Source organism: Galeopterus variegatus, unplaced genomic scaffold (assembly GCF_000696425.1).
Source record: "Galeopterus variegatus unplaced genomic scaffold, G_variegatus-3.0.2 Scaffold2356, whole genome shotgun sequence".
NCBI lineage: Eukaryota > Metazoa > Chordata > Mammalia > Dermoptera > Cynocephalidae > Galeopterus > Galeopterus variegatus.
Window position 1 is genome coordinate 120108 of NW_007728467.1, and position 9108 is coordinate 129215.

At 35.4% G+C, this 9108-nt stretch overlaps 1 protein-coding gene across 1 annotated transcript in view; it reads right to left on the reverse strand.

Moving 5' to 3' along the window:
• DTHD1 (death domain containing 1) overlaps positions 1-8559 on the reverse strand; it is a 54209-nt gene extending 45650 nt beyond the window's left edge. The window contains exons 1-3 of the mRNA XM_008581434.1: positions 7956-8559; positions 3909-4239; positions 1035-1214 (exon numbers count right to left, since the gene is read on the reverse strand). Of these exons, the coding sequence (XP_008579656.1) occupies positions 1035-1214; positions 3909-4239; positions 7956-8545 (1101 nt within the window). The 5' untranslated portion in view covers positions 8546-8559. The remainder of the gene's footprint in view (positions 1-1034; positions 1215-3908; positions 4240-7955) is intronic.
• Between the last annotated feature and the right edge of the window lie 549 nt (positions 8560-9108).

Sequence of the window (9108 nt, forward strand, 5' to 3'; positions counted from 1 at the left end):
TTTTTTTTTTTTTTTTTTTTTTGTCTTTTTCCGTGTCCGGCAATGGATCGCAACCCTCAGTGTCGCCCCCGTACCGGACCGGGACCGGCAACGGGATCGCAACCCTCGGTGTTGCTCCCACGCCTCGCTCAGCCAGTGAGCGGGAACCGGTCTGTATGTGGGATCCGAACCCTCGGGCGGGAGCGTCGCCGTGCTTCCCAAGCGGCGCACTATCCAGTGCGCCACCGGGCCGGCCCTTATAATCAGAACTATTGTTAGATCAAGCGATCTTTAGAAACTAGAAAAACAAGACTATGTTTACTTAAGTGCGTTCTCTCACATAAGATGGTTAATAATAAAAATAGCTCACGATTCCAAAATTTCAAATTTTATGGAGACTATTTATGAATAAAATATCCAGAATATGTTTTCTTCCTAATCTTTCTTTTTAACTTAACCACTTATGGTAACAACTGGGAAAAATAGACAGGAAAGCATAGGAGAGAGTTGAGGCTAGGACAGGGAATATTATTTGAGGAACTAAATCTTCTGAAACATACACTGATATATCATCATCGTTATATGTACAACTTTGCAAGTAGTGTTTGTATATATTAAATCATTATTCAAAAAAAAGAGCTAATGTTTCAAAGTTAAATATAACCAGTGTTCATAATAATAAATATTTTAATTATTAGTCTCTTTTTGCCATCCTCTCAGATGAAAATATTCAGTTATAGGAATGTCCCAAAGTCTCTCATCAATTCTTTCATACATACTCAGCATATATTTTTGTCGATAAATATCATAAACAAAACAACACAAAAGATTAGCTGGGAAAACCTTTCAAATAAAGAAGGGATTTTGGAAAGAGATTCAATATGCTCAAAATCATTACTTTATCACCAATATCACTATGTGCTAGGCCACTGCAAATATAAAAGAAGAATTTGTTTATTGTTATATTAAATATTTGTATCCTCTTTATCCTTTAGGACCATTCTTGATGACCCACAAAATCTATGGGAAGGAACTCACCAACTTTTAATATTTACCTTTAATTGCACAAGTACTGGAGAGCTGAAAACTCCTGGAGGGTAATTTAAGGATATTCGAGAATCTATGCTTGACTTAAGAGTGATGCCTTTCTTTGTTACTGTGAAGGACTCTTTCTTTAAACAAGACACAACAGAAAAGATACCCAACTTGTAAATTTTCACTGCAGCACAGGTCCCCTGTATGGAGTAAAGGACATTAAAACAAGCTACAGCACTGTTTTGAGACATACATGCTGTACATACTCTGTAGACTGTGAAAAAGCTATGTGCTGTCCATGTAATTGCCCACAATTTGAGATAATTTCATTAAACTAAAATGGATAGTTTTTTCATGAGATGAAATAGAAGTAGATAATTGAGTTTCTTAAATTTGGACTACAAGATAGCAAAGAGAGAAATAAATGTATTTTTAAATTTAAATTAAATCCCCCCCCAAAATGTGTGTGTATACACACACACACACACACACACACACACACACACACACACACACACACACACACACACACACACACACACACACACACACACACACACACACACACACACACACACACACACACACACACACACACACACACACACACACATATATACACACACACATATATAAAATGGGTAATTATATTTAGTGTTTTCACAAATATTAATTGCTTCTGGAATCCTAGCTTCCTTTAGCTAGAATGGATTTTAAATATTGACCTTTATCCAGAACATTCAACACCATTTCAGAGAATTCCATGGATAGGAATTTCATTATTGGCATAGTTTACTCAAATGCTATAGCACCTGTACTGTCAGCAATTCTTCCTCCTGCAGCTCACAGTCTCTTAGGTTGCCCAAAATAAAGTTACTTGCTCTATTTCTCTCCTCCTTGCAGTGGGAGCAGATGAATGCAGAGAGACACTTGTGTTTCTTTTTTATGTAGTGACATTCAAATTTGTAATGCATATATGCAGGCACATTTTCAGGCTTTTTTATTGCACAGAAAGGGAACTGAGTACATAAATGAAAACAAAATGATCTACTCATGTAATCACCAAAGCTTAAAACGAAGGGCAGACTGAGAAGTAATTTGGTCTATTCATGCTTCCCTGAACGCCAGCCAGGCTCCACCCCAGCATGAGTGGATAATCATGCAGACACACAAACAAACATTTCAGGGACAATCACAAAGGAAAATAATCTATCATTTGAAAACTGACTAAGGAAAAGATTTCACAATATCACCACATGAATTCGTTGCTGGGAAAATTCAGGGCATGATGAATGTTCTTAATTGGCCAGAGGGAAAATGGTGAGAGGTAAGAAAGAAAGGTCTTCTGGGAACCAGTGGTGGTTGCCATGCATTTAGACCACATTTGGCAAGTACTAAGGAACCAAAAGGGTTTTTTAAATTATAAGTTTTAAATGTCATATGACCCCCATAAAAATTTGGAAGAAATCCAGAGTTTAAATTTTCTTGAGTTAAAACTAAGATAACTACCCTTAGAATAGTATAAAGATAAAAGTATATGCCTTTAGTTTTTACAATAAACTATAATTCTCTTATTTTTTCTTTTAACAATACATATACTAAACATCTTCCAAACCCATTTTGTGAGAAGTACATGTGCTATGAGCTGTTTTTGCTTTTACTGTGACAGCCACACAGACTAGTTGTGCTTAAAAAGCACAAGGGCAATGCTGATCAGACTACTCTTATAGGCTTCCTGGACAAAATATAAAATGTATTATTTGCATGAATTGAAGTAATTAGAATAGGCTTGGCTTTCATATTCAACTATATACAATCTTGTTTGTAACTCAGAAAAACCAAAGTCAGAAAAGGATGACATGTATTGTAAAGAATTTCTTGTGTGTATACACTTTTTTTACATTTATTTCCTGCGATCCTCTTCAAATAAGGACAACTTACATAAAGCTTAAAAAGACAAATATTTTAATTGTTGAAAATAAGTTCAATGGCCCACAGAAGAACCTTAAATATTAGTCCCCGTCAACTCTCTGCTAAATTTAATAATTGTGCATGTTCTGTCTTCACAACGTATGAATTTGTGACCACAGAGAACCTCAGTTATTACAATAAAATCTGACATGAATAGTGATAATTTATTATCAACTAATATGTGTTTACTGGCTTCCTTTCATCTTTTTAAGTATATTATTTCTTCAATCCTTACAATCCTATCAAGTAGACACTATATTGTGTTCATTTTTCAGATTAAGAAATTGAGTTACAGTAAGATTACATATTTACCCAAGTTCACATAGCAAGAATATAGAAACCAGGTTTCAGATCTAACCAATCTTCCTCCACAGCCCACATCCTAACTAACACATATACTTCCTTCCATGTGCAAGCTAAATTTCATTTATTAACTTAATAACTATCTCAAGGCATACACACACACACACACACACACACACACACACACACACACACACACACACACACACACACACACACAAGAATTTTATATATTTTCCTGTCCCATGGATGTAAAGAATAAAGCTACTATCATTGGGGAATTCTAACATTCTTAAATTTAGACAGGAGTTCATCACATTAGAAATGTTGATCTACAGGATAAACGTAATTAAGCCATGATGTTGGTTTTGTTTTCAGGTGAAAAAACAACATTTGCTCTGTCCTAGACTCAAGTTCTTCATTCCTAACTTTGGCCACTAATTTCTGCTCTTTGATCTTTTATGAATACCAAAAAAAGCAAGAATACACTAGCACAAATCTACCAACCCTTCCATTTGTTACCAGTGGAGCAATTATATCTATACTACAATCTGTTAGTCTGAATAATATTTAGAGAGGAGCCAGACAACAAATGTAGATATAGCCAAGTATTTACCAACCTTGTAACTTCCTCTCATTCCTTCCAGTGAATTTGGGTGTAAGTAACTTGATTGGAGGTTTACATCAGACGCTTTCACCATGATGTCTCTGTAATTTCCCCTGTAACGTGCAGTAAATGGAATTGCAATGCATATTGGAAATGGAATTGTCTTTTCCCTATCTGAGCACTCAATGATGATGACATTGCTGACCAACTCTTCATTATCACTCACTATTAAAGAACTCATACTATTAATTATTCGGCATTCTATTTGTTGCAACACGTGTGATGGTGCTGTAATATAACAAGACACTTGAGGGTCAATGTCATCACTCTGCACATCAAAATACCTGCAAGGGAAAAAAAAGAATGTTATTTTTCCAATTATTTGATTTGCGTGCTTCATAGCCAAATTCAGAAAGGCACAAACTCTAGAAACATATTGTCTTGGTTGGTGTGAATACCAGTTCTCCCGCTTATTGACCCTGTTTATTGACCCTGTGACTTTGGGCAAGATACTCAACCTTTCTGTGCCTCAGTTTCCTCAACTGTAAAATGGTGACAAAATACCAAATAATACCTATCTCATAGAAAAGTCATGTGAATTAAATGAACTATTATATATTAAGTAATTACAAAGAGCCATGCCTGGTATACAGTAAGTATTGTATATGTTAGCTATAGTTACTGTTGTTACTATTGTTATTACTATTATTACTTAAGTGATTGATTCATTCCTCAGTTTGGTTCACTCCACAATAAGAATATGAAGATTGCTGAAGCATCTTGATAAACCAAATACTAATACCTGGAGAGTTTCCCAAATTGTATAGAGAGGGAGTAATCATATATGAGGTATTAAAATTGTCTAAACACACTAAATAAAATAATAATGTTTATTATATTTTTTAGAAAAACTGAGAAGAGTACAAAAATACTGTGAATTTATGATTAATCATAGTAACTAGGAAGAGTTATTTACAATCCTCAAAGAATGAATCCAAAAGCTTATTTTGACCATTAATTTTACTCTTGTTTTTTTTACTATCATCTTTGCCAAAGATTTTAGAGTCATAGATTTGAATTCAATTTGAGCTCAGTCACTTACTATTTGTTTGACCTTAGATATTAGTAGTTATTATTAAAATAGCTAATATTTTAGTGCTCTCCATAGGCCAAGTTTTTAGACCACGTATTATTTCATTTAATCCTCACAACTATTGTGTCAGGCAGGAACTACTATCATCATCATTTTATAAATAAGGAAACTGAGGCTTAGAAAATTTAACTTTCTGAAGATCCCATAGATGGTAAGCTTTAGAACCAATAATTGGCATTATCTGTCTTTAATGTGAATGCTCAGACTCATGAATGTAATATCATACTTCCTCAAATTATTCCAAAGTACTGCTTATTTTACTCATTACAAATTGAAACTAATATCTAATCCATAATAGTGTGAAGATTGAATAAGATAAAATATTTAAACGTCCTATACAATGGGTTAGCATAAGATGGGTGCTCATTAATGTTGGATCTCTACATTAAAATTACCAACCAGAGTTTCTCCTTTTCTTGCTACTTCTCATTTCATACCAGTGAAATGATTGAAACGTATTATCTACATATAACACAGCATTCATGTCCAGCTCTAGAATAATCAAGTTATAGCTGTTTTTCAATTATTGGTAAATAAAATTTTAAATAGCACTTGAATATAGAAATCTAAAAAAATATGTTAAAATTGCAGGGAGGATCATGTATTTACACTTATAATTCTGAATTCATAGAGTTAGAGGAAATAGAAAATTACCCAGCACATTGGTCTGCTTGAATAGTCTCTGCTGCTGGTGACAATGGTAATTCAGAAAATGAGAAACATTGTTTAATAGAGGATACAGTGACCCAGCATTGCATAACTTCTGGAATGTTTCTGTGCCCTGGAAACCATGTTGATACACTCTTCTTCCAGAAGGTATGTTTCTCAACTGACAGATGAAGTACGGCAAGGACACCTGTAACTGGTTCCCTTCCCCCTAGCCCTAATTGAATAGATCTAGCCCAGCTGGTCTGTTCCAGTCTTGTTTCTCCTTCATGTACACACTAGGACAGCTACACTAGGAGAGGTAGCCTTCTGTTGGAAAGCTGTCCACGGAGGGGGGCGGGGATCACAACAGATTCTGAGCAAGGTTTTGTTTATCACACACATCTTTTATGTGGCATGATGGCTTCCTAGCCTGAGGGCTTGCAATGAGTAGTCATCTTCTTAAACATGCAAGCCAAGCACAATTGGTTCGGATGCCACAAAGGGGAAATCACTAAAGGAGGGAACACCTAAAGGAGGTATTAAAGGGAGTGGTTCAGGCAATGACTCATTAACTGATGCTCTGAGTCATTTCTGAATGTGAGGATATGAAGTGTCAATGTTTTTTCTCAAGTGAAACAGATAAGCACATATTGACTACTTTAAAAGTTGTTTTGCAGGGGCAGTTAATTCTTACACACCAGGGAGGTCTTCCTTGAATTGAATGTTCTCCTTCACAGAATTCTTTAGATTCTCTGACCTGTTGGGACATCACAGCTAAACTAGCCCAATCTTTGCATCCTTTAGATGAGATAACTAAGGTCAAGGTAGGCGAAATGACTTGCCTAAGATCATAGACTCAGTTAGTGCTGTTGTCCTGGAAATGGTATCACACCTGAAAAAGCACCAGCACATCACAGCAGAGAAGGGGGGTAAGTGAAAGATGATAGTAAGTGGGACGCAGAGAAAGTGAGGGTTGTTGCAGGTGAAATTAACATTCTAATATTTACCTGAGCATGAACATCTGCAAAGGGGCATGGTGCTAGGCCCTTTATTTGACCTTCCCAAGTTTAGGAAATATGTATTATTTGTACAATCCAGAAACTGAAGCTAAGAAATGAAACAAGTTGCTCAGGGTCACAGAACTAGTATATAATAAAATAGAAGATAAAACCTAAGTTTGTCTGATTCCCAAAACAATTTTTTTTTTTTTTCACTGTTCCCCACTACCTCCCAAGAGTGTTGTTACCTGGGAAAATACGGTTTCTGAATATTTTATTTTATTTGGACAAATAAGGGATTATTACCTCATTGTATATGGTAGATAATTCATAAAATAGATCAGTCTTTCTCATTTTTGTGAAGTCATGGGCTCTTAGAGAATCTAATGAAAGCTCTGGACCATCTCTAAAGGGATAACATAGGTATGAATATATACATTCAATTTTAAAAACCACTGAATCTTATCCATGAGCCTCCTAGAATTCTATAGACACAGGTTATAAATTCATGATGATCTTCTGGAGAATATAAACAAAATACATATCAGAGGCTAAAAAATTACTAATTTTTTAACAGCCTGCAGCCTCCTAGTTTTTTCTCATTATAATTGAAAAAGTAGTGATTTAGAAAAGTACTCATTTTCTGGACAATTGTTCATTTTAACTACTTTCTTATCTAGTCAGTTCCTTGTTCCTTTAAAGAAATATTTAATATGTTTATTTCCTAAAGCTGTAATAAACAAGCAGTATTAGTAATAGAGGCCATATAAATTTTTATAGGAGTAATTTAAGCTGAATTATTGATTCGCAATTCTTTTGGAGATATGAAGTGGGAATATAAAATTTTATTCATATGTAAATACTATGTATACTGCTATGATGTGAATGTTTGTGTCCCCCCAAAAATTGTATGTTGGAATCCTAACCCCAAGGTGATGGTATTAGGAGGCAGGGCCTTTTGGCAGTTGATTAGATTAATGCCCTTAGAGAATAGCCCAAGGGAGCACGTTCACTCCTTTCGTGAGGACACAGCAAGAAGGCATAATCTATGAACCAGAAAGCCCTCACCATACACCAAATCTGCCAACACCTTGATCTTGGACTTCCCAGCCTTCAGAACTGTGAGATATAAATTTCTGTTGCCTAAAAGCTAGTTTATGGTATTTTGGTATAGCACCCTGAAAGAACTAAGACATGTACTAACTACAGTAACCCACAGAAGTAGGTACATATAAGCACTTCTCATATTGCATTTACTTACTCCTTTTCCATTATGTTATTCTTCTGCTTTAGACTCTCTGAATCATTGGGAAGAAGACTATTCACATATTTATTGGAGATATCACATGTTTTTGAGGATGTGGTCATCTCTTCTCTTTGGCTTTCTGAGGTCTCTTGAATTTCTCTTTCTGTTGCCTGGATTATGTCATGAATCTCTTTCCTGTTGCCATTTATGTCCTCAACAGTCATGTGTTCTATTTGTTTATCATCTCCATTTTCTGCATTATTTGGGAACATTTTGTTCTTTGACTCTCCATGCCCCGTTATATTCCCATTCAATGATACATTGTTTTCTTTTTCCACTAATTCTGAACTCATAAGTGTTTTGTTTTTTTTTAACTGGACCTGGTTTGTGTAAAGACTTTCTTCTCCATTGGTGGGAGAAACAGGAGCTGTTTCTATGACATTTCGTTCCTCTCGTGCAGCAATGTCTGCTGCTTTGGTATCTTGAATGGTGGACATTGTCTGCTGTGGAGTACATTCATCGTCCATGCTGCATAAATTACACATCTCCTTTTCTTCTTTCTTTAGAAGTGTAGCAGTGTTTCCCAAATGTTCCTTTATTTTCATGAGGCAGTCTATGAAAGTAATGATTTCTACACACACACACACACACACACAAAAAATACAAACTAAACCAAATTATTTCTGCACTCACATATAATGAGGTATGGCAAAATAATCCCCAAAACCTATAAAGATCCTTACCAGGCATTTAAGCCAGCTTTCTAAAGGAGAAGTCATTTGTAAAACTGTCAGTCTTTTAACACTTCTAGGAATTGGAAACAAACTACTTTTAACTTAGTAGCAAAGAGTAAATCTAATCTCTCTTGCTTATAAAAGTGCTTTGAATATTTGAAGACAGATATAATGACACCCGCCCCCCCAACCCCCAACACACAAATAAGAACTAAAGTCAACAACTTCCTCAATCATTCCTCATTTGGTATGATTTTGAGAGTAGTTCCTTTGACTCGGAATGTACAATAGTTCATCAATTATCCATTTAAAATGCTGGGCCTAAAATTAGTCGAACACCCCAGATGAGGCTTGGGTACCATAGCTACACTATTTCTGCTAACGTAGATGCTATATTTTGGGGTGTAGTTTGCTGCTCTGAGAATTGAATTAGA